Source organism: Microtus oregoni, unplaced genomic scaffold, assembly GCF_018167655.1.
Source record: "Microtus oregoni isolate MIOR12 unplaced genomic scaffold, Mior012 000012F_ref0000307, whole genome shotgun sequence".
NCBI classification, from domain to species: domain Eukaryota; kingdom Metazoa; phylum Chordata; class Mammalia; order Rodentia; family Cricetidae; genus Microtus; species Microtus oregoni.
Window position 1 is genome coordinate 30,793,876 of NW_024543071.1, and position 20,292 is coordinate 30,814,167.

Genomic DNA, 20,292 nt, shown 5'->3' on the forward strand with positions numbered 1-20,292 from the left:
TCCAGGCTGGACACACTTACCCTTTGCGAGTCCAGAGCACTCAGGGGCTTGTCTCCTCCGCTGCAGATTTCCCACAGAGTAGTACCAAAACTCCACTTGTCTGTTGCCAGATTTAGATTTTTAGGATTTTCAATGCATTCAGGCGGTACCCATGGTATTCTCTCCTGAAGAACTTTTAAACAGGAACAACTATAGTTAAAAAAGCTCCGCAAACCATTGTTTTCTATGTGAACAGTTTTCAAACTTATTTGAATGATTAAGTCTTTTGTGGTTGTAGAGGACTGGTCTGGTTCATGCTTGCTAAGTTTGAGTTGAATGATCCTTAAAATCTTACTTCAGTAACTAGCTTTAACAATTAAGATCCACAAAGATTGAGTAACTCCCCACAGTTATACCATTTTTAATAGTTGTTGGAATTAGGATCATGTGCAATGAATTTTGGATCAACTAAACTTCTCTCATTAAACTGAAATGTCTACCTGGCATGCCATTTTCACTACCTTCCATTAGTCCTGTTTCTCTCTCACAGAGAGAAATATACAAAATTTGCCTTAAAATTGGCTCTCAATATTTAAAAAATATTTACAACATATAAGTGATACAAATACTGTCACATCACTGGTGGTCAGAGGCCATTATTGATGGTCAGAGGCCATTATGACAAAGCCCAACAGACATCTTTACAGCAGACAATGATTAAATTATACCAAGATATTCTCAGTATGGAATTGACAGACTGGGTAAGATTCATTCACGGAGTTCCCCAAATAAAGCTTCTGCAGTTCTTGACTCCACAACAAAGAACAAAGCTAAGGAAGGAAGCTGAGGGGTAATTCTCCTTTATGGAATTCTGACACAGGGAATGAGGGCATTACTCCTTTTGGTAAAACAATATGGACAGCTTTCCACACAGCATGGAGATTAAAGAGTTCATCAGTTCCTCTCTCCTTTACCATATAGATTTTTTTCTATTTTAACTTTTTTTTTAACAGAACTTGCCTCAAGTTTATTTGTAAAAACAGCATAAGGTCCTGTTAACTTCTCATTCCAAAAAATAAATCCAAGATCTAAAAACCCAGAAAGATTTTCCTCTCAACATTACTATCCTATTATCATTGTCCTTACTGCAGAGTTAGCCATCAAAGTTAAGTAGCCTTGACTACACTAGAATATTGTACATCACTGTACAAATTAAGGTAGAAAACCAGGTAAGATACAGCAAGCAATATGGCTTAAGTAGATAAATGTGCCTGCAGCCAGTTCAAAGGCCAGAGTTCAATCCTGAGAACTCACGTAGTAGGAGAGGACCAACTCCCACTAAGTTATCTTCTGATTTCCACACATGTGCTCTGGCACATGCAGGTCCCCCATACACACATATACACACAATAATAATTTCACAGTCTATGGTGACATGGTTAAACAAAAGAATAACTGGAAATGGTCACAATTTAGCTATAACTTAATTTAAACTACTACAAGTAGTAGCTAAATGTTATTAGTAAGCAAGAACATTAATAAACTAGAATTAAAGGAAAATTAACAGTATGATTTTTATGGTACCACCCAAATAAAACTTAAGAAAGCCAAATGTGATCAGCACAGAACTTACTGTCCTTTGGTAGAACTGTAATGCTAATGCCAGGGTCACTAAGTTTGATGAAAGGTGGATTCCCTGTTTTCCTGTCTTCTTCTCTGATCAGCAGGATATTTTTGGCACACACATTCCCATGAATAAGGGATTTTTCTTCCTATTAAAGTTAAATGCACATGCATTCAAACAGCAGTAAATACGTACGTGTGCATATAACATGCCCAAAGCTACAACATAGATTTAAAGAAGACAGAAGACAGCACAGTAAATACTCGGAGGCATACTTTGAGACAATAAAAGGAAGTCGTTGGTTTCTTACTTCAACTGATGCAGTATTTATACCCACACTGAAATGAGCGTTACTTTTAAAGGAGAGATTCCAAACGATAAGCACTTCCTGGTGGTGACCAGCATGAGGAAAGACTATTTCTAGTGCAGCAAATGTTCACTAACCACTGGGGACTCTGGTATTCACAGCACTGTCAACACTGCTCTCAGGAACACTGTCTACAGACATCACAGGTGTCTTCTGCTATCACAGCGCATGATATGCTTCTATAAATTTTTGGTTAAAATTTCTAAACCCAGAAGTGTTGTGGTATATTATTTTAACTGTGTAAAGTTGTGTTACATTAGTTTCTGCTGCTTTTGTTAACAATGCAAAGACGTGTTACATTTGTTTAAATAAAATTAACCTGGGGTCAGTAGGCTAAATTAGCTGACAGGAAGTGGTAGGGAGAAACTGAGTAGCAAGGGTTCTAAAGGGAGGGCTGAGCAGGACTCCTGGTTTTGCAAGTGGCAAGCAGGAGAGAAAATTAGCTACTTGTTATTCAGCCTCTCTGAGCAAGCAGAATTTCACCTCAACCTTTGCATCCTGAGTTCTACAGAGGGAAGAGATCTAGATAAAGTTTTCTTTAGAGCTGCGCCTGAGAGAACAGAATTCCCGCCTGGTTGTGGCCCTTGCGGGCCGTAACTGCTGCTGGTAGCTGAGGTGTAACAATTGCCAGATGGGACAGCAGTTGCTTAAGGTGCAGCCACTGCAGTGAATGCAAAACAAGAGAAGTGATATAAAATATGGGTGTCTATGGTAGTTCCAAAAGACTGGTGGAATAACAGCACTGTCTTTCAAAGCTGATTTACTATCTGCATAATGTCTGTAATAATACCTTTCAACAAGTAACATTATTTTGAATGACTTAGCATTCATTCCAAGATTTACTTCTGGTTGCCAAGATAAAATAACTATATTACTTTTATGAAATAAAACAGCAAGTTTTAGTTTTTAAAAAAAGAATACAGCAATTACTTACTAGAAAATGCATGGCCCATGCCAACTGTTTAGCCACTCCAAGTTTCCATAATATATTTATGGAATTTTTGTTTTTTTTCAGGTATGTATCCAGTGATCCAAATTTTACAAACTCTTGAACCAGAATGTCTGCATTAAAACATAAGTAATAATAAAGTTCAAGTATACATCCTATTAAAAACGTATAATTCAAAATTTCAAAATACTTGTGTTATTTGTGGATACAATCTGTAAATAAATGAAGTAAACTGTACTAATTTCAAGGAAACTTAGTGGATACACATCATTACACTTTTGTATATTTAGTTTATCCCAAACAGTAAGAGGTAGGACTCTAAACAATTTATACCTAACACAAACTTGTATATCTATCATAGTATATTTTATACAGTGTAAATATATATACTCCAGCAAACTGAAGAATCTACCTAGTGCCAATAATCAGTCACTTCAACCAGTTTCATTAATAATTCAGTCTCATTTATATGCTTTGTTCTCATAACTATAAATAAGCTTGTACTGAAAAGGGCTAGCTGTTCCAGGATTACATGAGTTACCCATAATCTATACTGTTATGTGCACACAAAAGCTTATATTTGTTTTCTGCACACAAAAGCTGTAATACTCCATCCATCATTATATTATATGCTATTATAACAAGCCATATTAACTGTATTTGGCATTTTAACTTTAAATGCCAGTTTCCTTTTTCATGAATATAACTGAACAGACCACAATGCTTTCAAGTTCCACAGTATTTGGAATTCCTTGGCTGTACTGGTATCTCCAGTAGTTAGTCCTAAATAACAACTCTCTGAGATAGGCACAACAGTAACAAAGGAAAGCCAGTGGCTTTACTTACTCTCCTCTCCACAGACACATACTCCATAATTCAAAACCAAGTGCTTGTGAGAAAGCTGGCTCATCATGCTTGCTGCTTCAAAGAAAGACTAAGGGGGGAAGAGAAAACAAGAAATGTGAAGGATTTGTGTTTAGTGATGTCCGTAGGTATGCATAATTCAAAAGGATACTGACTTAAGAGAAATATCCTATATCTTACTCTTAGTTGGACATTACATTTTTTTAGTACAGTGCCTTTCAAACTTATTCTTTTTTAAATATTTACTTATTGAGACAGGGTTTTGATGGAGGAAGGTCATTGGCTAATAAAGGAACTGCCTTGGCCCATTTCATAGGTTAGAACATAGGTGGGTGGAGTAAACAGAACAGAACGCTGGGAGGAAGAGGAAGTGAGCTCAGAGTCTCGACAGCTCTCCTCTCGAGAGCAGACGCCTGAGTGAGACGCCATGCCCCGCTCCCGGGATGAAGCTCTGACCCAGGATGGACATAGGCTAGAATCTTCCTGGTAAGCGCACCTTGGGGTGCCATACACAGATGATTAGAAATGGGCTAAATTAATATGTGAGAATTAGCCTAGAAGAGAATGGGCCAAGCAGTGTTTAAATGAATACAGTTTGTGTGTTGTTATTTCGGGCATAAGCTAGCCGTGCAGGCGGCCGGGGTGCTGGGGACGCAGCCCCGCCGCCGCCCTAATTACTACAGGGTTTCTCTGTGTAGCCCTGGCTGTCCTGGAACTCACTCTGTAGACCAGGCTGGCTTTGAACTTACAGAGATCTGCCTGCCTCTGCCTCCCAAGTAGTGGGATTAAAGAAGTGCCCTATACCCAGCTTCAAGCTTATTCTTAAAATTGTGGAGAAAGATCTTTTCCCAGTCTGTAGGCTGCTGTTTCATCTTGTTAACCATGTCCTTTGCTTTACAGAAGTTTCTCAGTTTCAGGAGGTCCCATTTATTAATTGCTTCTCTCAGTGTTTGTGCTACTGGGGTTATATTTAGGAAGTGGTTCCCTGTGCCAATGTGTTCAAGTATACTTCCCACTTTCTCTTCTGTGAGGTTCAGTGTGGGTGGCTTTACGTTGAGGTCTTTGATCCATTTGGACTTGAGTTTTGTGCATGGTGATAAATATGGATCTATTTTCATTCTTCTACATGTTGATATCCAGCTATGCCAGCACCATTTGTTAAACATGCTTTTTTTCCCCATTTTATATGTTTTGCTTCTTTGTCAAAAATCAGGTGTTTGTAGATGTGTGGATTAATATCCGGTACTCACTCATATGTGTTTTTTAAACATAAAGCGAAGAAAAATGGCCTATAAATCACAACCCCAGAGAACCTAGACAACAATGAGGACCCTAAGAGAAACATACATGGATCTAATCTACATGGGAAGTAGAAAAAGACAAGATCTGAGTAAAGTGGGAGCATGGCGACCACGGGAGAGGGTAGAAGGGGAGGGAAGAAGAAGGGAGGGGAGCAGAGAGAAATGTAGAGCTCAATAAAATCAATAAAGAGAAATGAGGAGGATTCTATAAAGCTCTGAGTATTTACGTTTAAAGGGAACAGCCTCTATATGTAAAGATTTAATAATACCTATAACACAATACTAAAAATAATTAGTGCATTAGTATTTTTAGATCCTATTAATTTAGGTTGGGATGATGGCCCCATGGTTAAGAGCACTGGCTGCTCTTCCAGAGGACCTGTGTTTTTTCCCAGCACCAACATATCCACCAACAACCATGCATAATTCCAGCTTCAAGGGATCCTATGCCCTATTCTGACATCCACAGGTACTAGGTACACACATGGTGCACAGACATACATGCAGGCAAACACCTATGCATATAAAGTAAAAATAATTAATTAAAAAAATAAACCTTAAGGATAAATTTTACAGAAAAAAATAAAATTCTAGAATCTTCTACAGTCTCATCATGCAGTCGTAGATGTTTCTTAAAAAAAAAATTAAGGGGGCTGGAGAGATTGACTGTTCTTCCAGAGGACCTGGGTTTAATTCCCAGCACCCACATAGCAGCTCACACTGTCTGAAAATCCAGTTCCGGGGAATTTAACACCTTTATACTAATGTACATAAAATAAAGCTAAATAAATCATAAAAAAATTAAAAATTAAAAGAAAGTTGGGCAGTGGTGGCGCACGCCTTTAATCCCAGCACTCGGGAGGCAGAGGCAGGCGAATCTCTGTGAGTTCGAGACCAGCCTGGTCTACAAGAGCTAGTTCCAGGACAGGCTCCAAAACCACAGAGAAACCCTGTCTCGAAAAACCAAAAAAAAAAAAAAAATTAAAAGAAAATCACAATTTTGCTGGAACTCGAGGAGCTAGTAAAGGATCTCTAGAGTACAGAAGTAAGGAACATGCGGCTAGTCGGCTTTCTTACTATATATTTCCATCCCCGCTCTTTCTACAGCTAATCATTTTTGTTTAATATACAATGTCATTTGTCAGGCTAGCTTGTCCCTGCTCTGCACTGATTTTTCCCCCTTACTATTACCTTTTCTTCTCTCAAAGAACCTAGTCTGCTTTGGTTTGTGAGATCTGTGACCTCAGTCTCACAGGAGACACGACCTTCTACACTATCATTTGACCACTCTTTGCAATCTACCTTTGCCAAAAAGCCCTCACCCCGCCTTTTCTACTTCCAGTCTCCCTCTTCTTGCTCTCCCAGCACCATCCAGTAGTCTTAGAGTGGCTTATTTTTTTTCTTTTCATTCATACCCATAGAAACTAACATTTCATACATACAGTACTATCAATGTCCCATTATTTCCTAAAATGATTAGTGATTAAGGGAGACTGTTTTATAGTTCAACTATTACTCTATGTTCATAGTGGGTCTATTCCTGGATAGTGACTATTGTTGAGGACAATGTTCTACACATAGGAAAAAACTGAGCCTAGAGCCTGGTGCCCTGAACATCAGTCTAGCCAAGAACATTATATATGAATGAAATTGTAAAAGAATAAATACATTCTAAAACAAGTAAGGTGGGGAGCAATAGACAAAGATACCCAAGCTGATCTCTGATCTCCAAACACACCCTTACATACATGTATACATATGCCTCTCCACACAATCCCTAAAAACAGAACTTCCATATGAGCCAGCTATACTGCATCTAAGAATAAGTTCAAAGGACTCTATATCCTACTAGCAATAGCTACACATCTATACTCACCGTTGCTATATTCACAATAGCAAGGAAATGGAAATAGCCTAGATGCCCATCAACTGATGAATGGATAATAAATATGTTAATACATATACACAATGAAATATCATTTAGTTATAAAGAGAAGTGAAATCAAAGAGAAGGTAAATGAATGGAACTGGGAAAAATAGTATTAAGTGTACTAACGGGGGTTCAAAAGAACATATCACATGCTCTCTTTAATCCTACCTTCTATTTTTCATGCATGTGAATTTACATGGAAGTACAGAGTTCAAGATACTATCAAAGAGCTCAAGAGAGGAAAAGATGGGTCTGTAAGGGAAGGGGAATAACAGTGTGTAGAAAGGATATGTTAGAGATGAAAAGATTGAGGATAGTAGAGGTGTGGGGAGGAGTCAATAAAAACTAACCATATGTGAGATGCCACACATAAATCCGATAACCTGTAAGCTAATAAAAGAAAAATAAAACAAAAACCCCAAGAATTTGAACAAAGGGATCTTCTCTGTGTCTGTAAAGCTGTTCCCAGAAGCCATAGGTTGTTAGGCAAATATCCCAGTGCCGGGGGGCAAGCTACCTCCCTACACGTGGTTGTTCAGTGAGGTCTGAGGCCCTCAGAATAATAAAGGCAATTACCACTGCTATTGCTTGTGCACGAAACTATATTATAAGAGCCCATTGCTAAAGGAGCTACAAGCCTTAGTCACAGGACATGTGTAAACCGTGCTTCATGTTCCCTCCTGATAGCTACCCCTCACAGTGCTGGCTCCTAGGACAAATTTGTTATCAACAGTCTTACTCAACTATGGATCCTGTATGCAACAATACTGATCAATCAGATAATAATATCAAATGGTGCAACTGCTTTCTGATTAGAGTTGAGACTGGCTTCATTGGAGAAATTCATGTCTGGTACTTTAAACCTGGCCAAAAGTTTGTGACTGGGGAGGGTCAGAGGCCCAAGTGGTGAAGTTACAGATGTTTTGCTAAATGAACATGCTATCCCCAGCAAATTGCCCTGAAAATAACTGTTTCTGTCCACAGATTAGTTGTCCGTTTTAGTCTGAGAAGCTGCTTTTTGCAGTGGTCAGCAGTGACCACAGCAACTAATACTGAAAATAAGTGACTCTCAAGTTCTCCGCCATAAATAGGACATCTATATCACCCCTCTGTGACTGTTTGAGTAAGAAATGTCCCCTGCATGGTTCTGTATCTGAACACTTGGTCTCTAGTTGGTGGTGCTGTCTGGGAAGGTTAGGGGACCTTTAGGTGAGTCTTGCTAGAGGAAGTAGTTCATGGGGTGATCTCTGAAAGTTTATAGCTCTGTCCACACTTACTGTTCCTGTCCCACCCCGCCTGTATGAGGATGAAAAATGCTATCAGTCAACCTCCTTCTCCTGACACCATGCCATGCCTCCTCTTTTATTATGGACTCTTATCCTTTTGGAATTACAAGTGAAAATAAACTAAACTCTTTTATAAATAAGTTGTTTTTGGTCATCGAGCTAATTGAAGCAATGGAAAGTTAACTACCATGCCCTACAAGGCCCAAGGACCACTGTAGGAGAAAGACTGGGGAAGCACGAGGAAGGGGGTATGAACACTGACTCATTTCTGACTGCTCTCGTGAACCAAAGCAGCTATGTTTATCTGACCAGATATATACAAGATGAGGCACCTCAGTACTTGTTCAGGGAGGAGGAGCTCAAGATTCACCATTCCCTAAGGATTTTACTGGTTGACAGGGGAGTTTCCTTAATGGTGGAGCCACAGGTAAGGTGACTATATTTCTGTTAACAAATCCTCATGAGCCTGTAAGAGCCCTGATGAAACTCACACACATTCAAAGACATAAAGTAGAACAGGGTTAGGTGGGAAGAAAAAGAGGATCATTAAGTGGGGAGCACGAGAGCTAACAGGGACTGAACATTTGGAATATTCTATAAGTATTTCATAATGAAACATTATTATACATAGTTAATGTACGCAATAAAAGCATAAATTTTATCAAGTCTCAGACATGCATTTAATGTGCTTGTGAACATACTTCTTTATACAGTATAAGGAGATATATAAAGGATCCAATAAACATACACACCTCTGAATAATTCCTATGTGCTTTATCCAGAACTTTCAAAAGAACTTCTGTTTCATGCAGTTGACCATAGTCTCCAACTTCTCTTCTTATACCTTTAAAGATTTTTGTAAAAGTACCTTGGCCAAGACTTTCATTCTTTAAAAGAAAAAAAGTAAGGGGAAAGTGAATAAAGTCAGATGAAGTAAAGGAATCATGAAGTACATTCAATTAACAAAACTTTTAAAAATGGTAAACATTTCCTTTATAAACTGAACCTAAATTTGAGGTTTGAAATTCTCTATTCTTCTTCCTTAAATGGCAATTAAAAATGGAAAACAAGGATTAATAAAGTATATTTTGACTCTATCTTATTTTCACATCTCCTGCAAAAGCTACAATTACACTTTTAAAGAGCTAGTATTTGCCTAAACTTGTTTACAAATGATCTTTCCTCCCAGTACAATACAAGGTAGAACAGCATGGTGTGGGGCAGCCCTTAGCTGTTGTCTGGGGTGCTTTCCCTACCCACTCCCACTTCTGCTTCTCTTTTTTCTTGTCACTATGTAGCGCAGGCCAGCCTTAAACTCAGTACAGTATGCCTTGGACTCTTCATATAAAGAATAATACAGTTTCCTGTAAAATTGCTTTTTATTAACAAGTGAATAAATACACGAAAGCACCAAAGCATGAAATAAACTAGATACACATCAAGCTATAGCTACTACCACTGCCTCTAGTTCTAACATTTATTGCACATCTTTCCAGAATGACTGCTGAAGACCTGCACTCTAAGCAAGGCTGACTGTGGTCAAATACAAGCTCCATCTATACTTAGTACTTTACTTTGCAGCTCCTGGGTTTTCTGTCATGCATGAAAACCAAAGTCTTTACATTCTGGAATTCCTCTGCTCTTCAATCTCTGTCCCTCTTCCTCTGCCTCTTCCCTCCCTCCAACCCTCTCTGATCTCTTACTGTTTCTGAGGCTGAGGCTGGCCAGGAATTCACTACTGCACCACAAGTTGGCCTCAAATTTACAATTTTCCTACCTCAGTCTCCTGAGTACAGGCATGACAGACATAAGCCAAGATACTTAAGTTTAGAAACCCGAGGTTTGTTGAGGTGGTGCGAGGGAAGTCATGACTGTGTGCATTCTAGACAAACACCCGGACACTGAGCCACCTCTGGGCTGTGTTCGAGTTCACTCGCAGTGAACAATGTGCTTCCTAAAGACCTGTTAATTAAGTGGAAGTGCAAGAGTAGATTTTTTTTCACGTCTATGCCTTTTTCCCTGAAATCTTGTCTTTTAAATAATACATTTTAAATCTTTTCATCTTACTGTTTTCAATTCCTTTCTAAAGATACCTGCATTTTATGGTGTGTACTTGAAAATCACACGAAGTTATTAGAAGTCTAAGTTTGATGTCTGTTTGGCTTGATGACTCCTACTTAATCCTGGATAATCTCCCCATATGCTTCAATTTTTTAATATAAAGCTCATGCTTGGAGTTGGTTTTATCTATAGGAATCTGGATGCCTATATTAAAAGAACATTTCTCTTTCATTCTTTTTTGGTTGTTTGGGTTTTTTTTTATTCACTAATGAGATATATGTTTATTTTTACATAAGGAACTAAAAATTGGGCTGGAGAAATGGCTTAGTAGTTAAAAACAAAGTGCAGAGAACTGGGTTCAATTCCCAGCACCCATATGGCAGCTTATAACCGTCTGCAACTTGTGCAATATGTGGTATCTGTGGAAGGTTGTTTGGGTTTTTTAAGACAAGGTATCATATAGCCTCGTATAGGCTTCAGCTTTTTATGTAGCTAAGGACAGCCTGGAACTCCAGATATGCCTGCCTGTCTCCCCCCAAGTGCTGGGATTATATTCCTGACTCAGAGTATGTTTTTCAAAAAGTCCTCAGGTGTTTCTCCCAAGCATATGTGGTACCATCTTTAACTTTCTAGCTTAGTGTTTTTCAGATCATGTAGGTAATGAATATAATGTAGGTAATATAGTAAAGCCTAACGCAAAAACTCAGGAACTCCTCTTTTTTCTAAGTCAATTAAAATAGACAATATTAATTTTCTTCTCTGGCTAGGAGGTAAAATTTTCACATTCTATAGAATAAATGTATATTCTTCAGGTCCCAGCTCTTTTCAGAGGTAAATCTCACTTTTAATTCCTGCCCTTGAACAAATCTAGAATCAGCCCTCTTTCTTTATAATGCTTTTCATTTTAACCTCCATAATAAAAAGACTAAACTCTAGCCCTTTCATAGACCACATAATAGTCAAATCATCACCTCCTACATACTATTTTGTTTTCAGTTCCTTAAAGATAACCTACTAAATTCCTCTTACTTGCTTGTATATGAGGGAGCCAAGACAGATGTCTTTTGTAGAAGATCTTTAACTTTTAAAATTTACAATTTAAAAATATTTTTAAGTTTCTGAAAAGAGAATACAACTCCATTATTAACTTTGCTAACTGCTCCTGCAAGACTGGCATATTTCTAGGATTTATGAATTTTATGAATTGTATAAATGATATGAATCTTGAAATTCAAGTCAAATTTTTTATAAAGTAATTTATTTAACTTTATTTGATGTACATTGGTTTAAAGGTGTAGATTCCCTGGAACTAGAGCTACAGACAGTTGTGAGCTGTCATGTGGGCGTTGGGAATTGAACCTGGGTCCTCTGGAAGAACAGCCAGTGCTCTTAACCACTGAGCTGTTTCCCCAGCCCCTCAAGTAAAATTTTATTATGTAAGCTTATAATAAAATATATAAACTATCACAGGAGTGTAATAGCAGGTAAGAAATAAAAGATATTACTTTTAAAAAGATAAAAACAATTACTAATATCTGTCAACTTACAAATACCAAGTCTTCATTTCTGATTTTGTGAAACACCATCTGGTTCACATTATTATGCCTCTGTAATGTTGGTGAGATCTGAACATCAGAAATACCATTGGTTCTGAAGACAAGAAGGTTTGATTTGTCTGTAATAGAAAACAAAACACAGATGTCTATGTTGCATGTGTGTGGGAATCTGTATATAATCAAAGCATACCAAAAATACAAACTGCTCCAAAGCTGTGACATGAGTGTGCTGTGTCTAAGAATTCTCAACAGCTGTTTAGTTACTTTAAGAGTTTTATTCCACTCTGACTGACAGAAGAAACACATTCAAACTTACAACCACTTCTTAACAAATTTTTTCTGGGAATTTTAAAGTTATTTTAAGAGATTTCTAATCTTACTATTTTATTTTAAAAACAAGAAACTAAAATCCCAAACACATAGGAAGTATTAACTTAAAGCACACAGGGATTTGGTAGTGAGACTGTTCAGTTCCATAAGTGAGTGGCTGACATGCTGCAAGCATTTATCTTTAAGATACCTTTAAGAGCTTCTGATCACTCCCATGCTATACGTATCAAGGCACACCAGAAAAATCAACTTGCTTTCATACAACACTGCCTTTTGCTACTTCTTTCCAAATCATCACCCACCACACGCAATCTAAGGCTAGCCTCTCTAAAATAACTGGGAGTTATATTACCTTTTGGCTTAGGGGGACAGCATTTAGTAAACTGGAAGATGATACTGTCTGAGCGCACAGTTTCCATCTGGTAGCAATTCAAAAGGTCCTTAAGATTACTGAAGTTCTTCTTAGTCCCACTGAGATTGTACTCTCTATTTTCATTCTTCATAATCAAACAGTGTTTATATTCAATAACATTTTCTCGCTATGTAAGTTTAAAAAAAAAAAAGGGAAAATCACATTGGTAATCATGCAGGTTATTTGCCCAAAGGGGATATCATAAAAACAACCAACAGTATTTAGACATTTAAACAGTAAATCCTAAAGCAGTGCCCCAAGAAGGCATCTAATCACAGAGCCATATCCTCCAGAAGATAACATGTGTGATTTCATTAGAAGAAATACTGAGTAACAACAACTCCATCTGTAGCAGCTTCCCGGCTCACACCAATGCAGCGCATGCCTTTCACCAGCTCCTGCTTCCTCCTCCTCGATTCTGCGCATTGTCGCACAGTCTGGTTTGATTATTAGTATTTTACTGCTAAGGCCCTCCCTAAAAGGACTAACTTCTTTCCACAGCAAAGACGCATATTCCATTGTACACTATTCTGCTAATATGCATATCTCTAATATGGTATTTTTAGGGTTTTTTTGTTTGTTTGTTTGTTTTGGCTTTTTGAGACAGGGTTTCTCTGTGTAACTCTGGCTGTCCTGGAACTAGCTCTTTTTTTTTTTTTTTTGATTTTCGAGACAGGGTTTCTCCGTAGCTTTTTGGTTCCTGTCCTGGAACTAGCTCTTGTAGACCAGGCTGGCCTCGAACTCACAGAGATCCGCCTGCCTCTGCCTCCCGAGTGCTGGGATTAAAGGCATGCGCCACCACTGCCCGGCTCTGGAACTAGCTCTTATAGACCAGGCTGGTCTCAAACTCGCGGAGATCCACCTGCCTCTGCCTCCTGAGTGCTGGGATTAAAGGCGTGCGCCACCACCGCCCGGCTCATTTTTACTTTTTTACCTGAAAACATTTGTCTTATATAATAATCTATGGAATACTCCACTCATCTTAACAATTTGATGTGCTTTTTATTACTGTAGTCTTCCTACTTTGAGCCATTTATTAAACAACTGTTAGTCCTGCAAGGCAATCTCCTGTCTTTTGGATTCTAAAAGATCTTTCTGAATAAATAAGACCTTTCCCAATATTGTCTATGCTAATCAGAATGCTTAATTGAGTATTTTTAGTATAGTTTAAAATTTTTGTTTTCCAGATAAGTTTTTTTAAAAAAAAAATTGTTTTTCAGATAAGTTTCTGAAACATAGGCTTGTTTCATATGATCCTTAATTCCTTATCACTCTTATTAGGCACACATGTTAAACATAAATATTTGTGTATTCTGAGTTAATAATTTATTACCACAGACAGTCATGTTATGAGAAGATAATCTGAAGCTAGACCTGCTGGTTTATATACTGGTAAATTGACGAGATACACCTCCTGCTTTTGCAGACAGTTCCTTCACTACGTGTGCTTTTATGAAAATAATTGAGTGATAATAGTAACAACTTTCTTTTTCTTTTCCTTCCTTCCTTCCTTCCTTCCTTCCTTCCTTCCTTCCTTCCTTCCTCCGCTTCTCTGTACAGCCTTGGCTGTCCTGGAACTAGCTCTGTAGATAAGACTGGCCTTGAACTCACAGAGATCCACCAACCTCTACCTCCCAAGTGCTGGGATTAAAGGCGTGCACCACCACTGCCCGGCTACTTTCTGTATTTTCAAAAAGTAAAATAAATCTGGATGTTGCTACAAATATTCTCAAGATTTAGACCTCATAACTGACTAATATATTTTTAAAGATAACTACAGACAGTAAACAATCTTCCATGAGATCCAAGTTCATAAGCATTTAAGAGCAAGGTTTCATTAAGCTCTTACATCTAAAACATATATTAGAATTAGAAAGGTGAAAGTACTATCGTGTTTCTGCTGCTCTATGCTGTTCCAGCTAGAAACCACTGCTAGTCATCAGGAAATGTTCTTTTCACTGATTTTCTTCTATGATTTGATAAATATTTTGGTTGGTTTTTTATTTTATGAGTAGACTTAAGTATACTTAATGAAATACCACTTGACACATAATACTCAAATATAAAAAATACAATATTAAAGAAAAGGCATTATGTCATTTACATATTTACATAAATGCTATAGATTATTTTATAGTATATGAAGGTATACTAAGCATTATTGTGCCAGTTTCCATATCAAGAACTATAATTCTGAGTATTAAAAATGAACTACTTCATGATAGATAAATACAGATTACACAATATGTTACTATTAATAAATATGACACACTAACCTCAACAGCAAAGGTCAGAAAGTATTTGTTAAAGTCCTTAGGGCTACACCGAAGTACATACAGTCCCGTCTGGTTCCCTGCCTTCTTTAGTTTACTAATGGCAAAATCCATTCTAAAAGTTAAGAAGAAATAATGTGAATACCAGCATGCACAATGTAACCATGACAAAAGGCCACAATAATCAAATAAAATAAAAGCAGCATGCACAATGTAACCATGACAAAAGGCCACAATAATCAAATAAAATAAAAAAAAGTTTTCAGAAGACTCCCCTATTATGTATATTTACAAATTATTTTTCAAGGAAAAGAAACCAAATTATTGAGTTATTTTGCAATGAGTTCAAACCAATTCAATGGACAACTATATTATAAGACACGACAAACACAGTAAAACCACAAAAATCTCTTCATTTAACGTTATGCTTTCTGATTAGAAATTGAGTAATTAAGAAAAATACTCCCATAAAACTTCATTTAACAGTGATGACAGTATATTATAAATTATTTCTCATGTCTCTTCTATCACAGAAGTACTACTACAAAAATTATCTTTCTATATTTAAAACAGTATCAGCTCTAACTTGCAGTGACTGAAAATACTAATCTCAAAATTTGTTATGTGATGGAGGAAGGTCATTGGTTAATAAACAAACTGCCTTGGCCCATTTGATAGGCCATCCCTTAGGTGGGTGGAGTAGACAGAATAAAATGCTGGGAGGAAGAGGAAGTGAGGTAAGATGCCTCAGACAGACGCCATGCTGCTGCTCTCCAGGGCAGACACAATGAAGCAAGCTGCCAGGTCAGACATGCTGAATCTTTCCGGGTAAGACTGGTGCTACACAGATTATTAGAAATGGGTTGATCGGGATATGAGAATTAGCCAGTAAGGGCTAGAGCTAATGGGTCAAGCAGTGTTTAAAAGAATACAGTTTGTGTGTTGTTATTTCAGGGCATAAGCTAGCTGACGGCCAGGAGCCGGGCGGCAGGAACGCAGCCCGCAGCTCCTTCAACAGTTATGTGGGAGCAGGGCACGGTGGTGCACACCTTTAATTCCAGAACTAGGGAGTCAGAGGCACGCAAATCTCTGTGAGTTTGAGGTCACCCTGGTCTACAAAGCGAATTCCAGGACAATCAGAGCTGTTAGAGAAACCCTGTCTTGAAAAAAAAATTGCCATATGCAAAAACAAAACAACAACAACAACAAAAAACCTTGCTATGTGCACAAAATTTGAAGATGCAGAATTTGAAATCAAGATGTAATTTATATAAAAATAAGAAAGCCTGCAAAGGTGTGGGTCATGGAAGAGTTGTCCTGATGTTTTTATTACCAAGCTGAAACAAGAGTCACCTGGGAATAGGGAGGAAGAAGAAAAACAGGGGATGCAGTACAGAACAGAGGTACAAGCCTCATGGAAGGAAGTAGATTAAAATACGGCTTAATTAAATCATAATAATTAGTTCAAAAAAACCCTGAGCAAAGGCTGAGCTTACATAATTAATAATAAGTTTCCATAGTTATTTGTGAGCTGGTGCCCACAGAAAAACCCGTCTACAGGTGATGACCTGGAAGTGTAAGTCAATTAGCCTTTTTCTCCCCAAGTTGCTTCTGCTCAGCAACAGAAAGCAAACTAGAACAGAAATTCTTAGCCATGTGTAGGTATATAAAGGTAAAGAAACTAAAACATAAGTAAATATAAAATTCAAACTATGCTTACTGAGAATGTCCAAACAATGAACCTATTCAGCACTGTGGAGTTCCACTGCACAGTGCTAACCTTGAAATATGGGTATAACGCACACTTTGTGTTTAAGCTTCAATAGAGGTTGAACTACTCAAAAATAATGTCAAGTTTCAAATTTAGCACTGTGGCTCCTTCACAGAATCTCAAAATCAGTGCTACATAACAGGAGAATGGTTTAGTTTGTTCGCTTTTAGTGCTGGAGAGTGATTGAATACTGAGCCACAGCCCTAGACACCGTTTCTTAAATACCATTTCAGATGAACAGCTTATCACACTGAGAATGTGGAATATACAGAGGAGGAGGATTGTACATTTACTTCAGAAAAATTCGTCTCGCTCTGGAGACCAGGACATATCAAGTGTTTTCCTGTATATATAGAATTCTTCCTTTATATTCTCCGTCTTCCCGCCATGATGAAGGTCTCTCACTGGAACCAGGTGCTTTCAGCTGGCCCAAAAGCTCTCAGACTGTGCATGTCTCTGTTCCTTAATGTTAGAATCACAGGCGCATGCCTGGAATTCAAATCAGGTCCTTCTGCTTGCAAAGCAAGTGCTCTTACCCACCAAGCCAGTTCCCAAAATGTCCTTTTGAAGGTGACTACTCACGAGATGGGGCCATGGCAGTTGCTGTGCATGTTCTCCAGCACAGACGGAGGGGCCACCTCCTTACAGAGGTAATGGTGTGCGTCTGCAGTGAGTCGGTAATAGCCGTCAATCAAGGACACAAATGACAGGGCTTCTCTTAACGAGCTAAGCTCTATTTCCTAATTAGAAAAGAAACCACATCATTAAAAATAAATCAAGTTCTAACTGTTCAAATCTTTTATAACTTCCAATTACCCAGCCTGATCTAACAAATTCTTATGTCTGATTCTTAGGACCCTGCCAAATATGGGCTTACCACAGCTTCTCAGTTACAGTCACTCAGCATCCATAATTTAACTATAATCCTCAATGACCCTGCTAGACTCAATTAGAAATGTAATCTATATAAAGGTTAAAATTAATTATAATTATGAACATTTATTTTTATATACGTCTCAGGATAACATACATGTGCTAGAAACTAAAATGTTAGGATATGGAACTATGCTGTGATTTTTATTAAAATACATATTTATGAACATTCAATAAGTCAAAAATGTGACACTTTCCTAATAGTAAACCACATACACATATTTTAAAAGTATTTTCATATATCAAAATAGTCAATATAGTTGAATAATATAAAAATAAAGCTCAACTTATAGCAGTAAGAAAAATGTAGTATGTTGAGTTAAACTTAACTAAGAACTTGATCATTTTAAGTTTCAAAATATTCTTATACAATGCAACATATTTTCTAAATACACAGAAAATGAACTATGTTCTTGGATAAGGAAATTCAAAATCATATAAATATAAATATATATCCTAACTGGGCACAGTGGCTCACACCTTTAATTTCAGCACTTGGGAGACAGAGGCAGGTGGATCTCTATGAGCTCCAGGACAGCCAAAGCTACATAGTAAGACCCTATCTCAGAAAAAATAAAAACAAAATAAAACAACAAAAATCTTTAATAAATTTCTAAATTGCCACAATCTCAAGGAGAATGCCAGCAGGTACTACAGCTATATCAGGAAAACAAGACAAATATGGTATTCAAAACATCAAAAGATTTAACATAAGCAAATGATGATTACAAGGGTAATAGGAAGGTTTCCACCTGCCTCCCCGCCTCTCACCTAATCTCACAGACTGCTGAAGTCTGAATACGAGGGAATTAAGTGCAACCCAGAATTGGCAAAGATAATAAGTAACTGGGTCTTTCTATTATAGTATGCATAAATATTTGTAATAAGACTGTTGATATACATATAAAAATCTACACACAATAAGATGTTTGCTGGGCTGGTATTTTTTGATCATACTACAACTAGAATACATAAGTAACTCTAAAATACTTCTGAAAAATTCTAAAAATGTAACCACTTCTTATGCATAATACAAACTTACCAAAATTTTACCATCTTGCTTATGGATAGTTACAATTCTACTTTCATTTGAGCATTCCTGGTTTGCTTGCTTAATACTGACATCAATAATATCAGGAAAATCACAATATAACTGTAAATCCTGTAATCAAGAGCATTTAAACAGTTACAATGCCATTTCAAACAAGGATTAAAAGGTGAGATACAATTCTTTAAAGAGATTTGGTAGCAATGTACAGACATTAAATGTGACTACATGTCCTAAAAACTGAATCCACGACTGTTTATCTATCTTGTTTTGACTTAAAAATGAGAACACTAAAGTATGACAGGAACTTTATGTGATATAGAACTTTACCCACTTAATATTAACAAGAACAATTGTCAGAAAATTGGAGAAATATCAACTGTGGTTAAAAAAATATGATAATACTAAATCTCTCAAACAATATATATGACTTATACACATGAAAAACTTAAACATTGCAAAGAAAATATAATAAGACTAATTATATTATCGAAATCAGTTAAAGTTTTCATTTAGCTTTATGATTGTGCTTAAATGTCAATGACAGTGAAAGAACAAAGGAAACAAAGTTAACTTAAAATCACTTAGACAATTCAATCCTTTTCAGAAACTGTAATAAAGTCATTACTAATTATTTTGTCACAAAATTAAATAAAACATTTAAGAACTACAGTTAAAACTTTGATGACTTTACACAAATAAAATTCCTATTAGCAGAAAAAAAATCAAGTATATATTCAAATAACTAAATTTAGTTTGCTTTTACAGCCATTGCACTTAACATAAAGAACAAGAACGTATCATTAAGGATTACCTGTTCTGCCAGTGTCTCACTTTCTTTATGTCTCCCTCTTGACCACTGAATTCCACCGTTTCCAGTTATTATAATGGTTGCAAAAATCTCCTCACCTGAAGGACCTCTTGCAGATTCTTTTACTTCAAATTGCTCTGTGTAGAAGGCAGACTGTAGGGTTTCCAAGTTTATAAGATACTTAAGTTTCAGGTTTCTGGCAGTGGCTTTGCATTGACTGAACTGCTGAATGAATCTGCGAAATCTGTACCTTATTCGCTTCCGGGTTAAAATATGATAGTCTTGAATCTTTGCTCGAACACACTTTGGTAAGAATGTTTTGTAGCTAGAAATAACGAGCACACGCAAAACAAAACTGAGGAGATGAATTCCTACCTTTTCCCACAATAAGCATGTTCTACAGTCAAGTGAAACAAGCTGATGTAACCACCATCTGATACATATGCGAAAACCCTTCACTTGATACTCAAATATCCTGAGTGACAACAGAGTTTAGAACAGAACATATTAATTTTATAATTATCCCTTCAAATATTTCTTCCAATCTTCTAAACTTAGTCTTTTCAAAACAAGCAAAATAAATAATGAATACCTGTGATATTCTGTATAACAACTCAACTTCTTCCTGCTGAGGGCTATGCTAAGGAAAAGAACACCTCCACAACTTTGTATTGAATTTCTGAGTATGTGCAGTATATGCAGAAGAGGACACCTATGTGTGCTGGTGTACTTGCTGTGTGCATCCTCAAGTGGGGACCAGAAGTCAAGGTAGGTGTCTTTATCACTCCCCTCTCATT

At 37.1% G+C, this 20,292-nt stretch overlaps 2 protein-coding genes across 3 annotated transcripts in view; one reads left to right on the forward strand and one right to left on the reverse strand.

Moving 5' to 3' along the window:
- Positions 1-3,085, forward strand: part of Insl6 (insulin like 6) — a 32,081-nt gene extending 28,996 nt beyond the window's left edge. The window contains exon 3 of the mRNA XM_041661303.1: positions 2,986-3,085. Coding sequence (XP_041517237.1) covers positions 2,986-3,022 — 37 coding nt within the window. The 3' untranslated portion in view covers positions 3,023-3,085. The remainder of the gene's footprint in view (positions 1-2,985) is intronic.
- Jak2 (Janus kinase 2) overlaps positions 1-20,292 on the reverse strand; it is a 63,781-nt gene that overhangs the window by 15,433 nt on the left and 28,056 nt on the right. For both annotated transcript variants that reach the window (XM_041661302.1, XM_041661301.1), the window contains exons 7-17: positions 19,499-19,820; positions 18,679-18,798; positions 17,286-17,443; positions 14,936-15,047; positions 12,600-12,786; positions 11,909-12,036; positions 9,053-9,187; positions 3,766-3,853; positions 2,905-3,032; positions 1,613-1,751; positions 21-172 (exon numbers count right to left, since the gene is read on the reverse strand). In XM_041661302.1, coding sequence (XP_041517236.1) covers positions 21-172; positions 1,613-1,751; positions 2,905-3,032; positions 3,766-3,853; positions 9,053-9,187; positions 11,909-12,036; positions 12,600-12,786; positions 14,936-15,047; positions 17,286-17,443; positions 18,679-18,798; positions 19,499-19,820 — 1,669 coding nt within the window. The remainder of the gene's footprint in view (positions 1-20; positions 173-1,612; positions 1,752-2,904; positions 3,033-3,765; positions 3,854-9,052; positions 9,188-11,908; positions 12,037-12,599; positions 12,787-14,935; positions 15,048-17,285; positions 17,444-18,678; positions 18,799-19,498; positions 19,821-20,292) is intronic.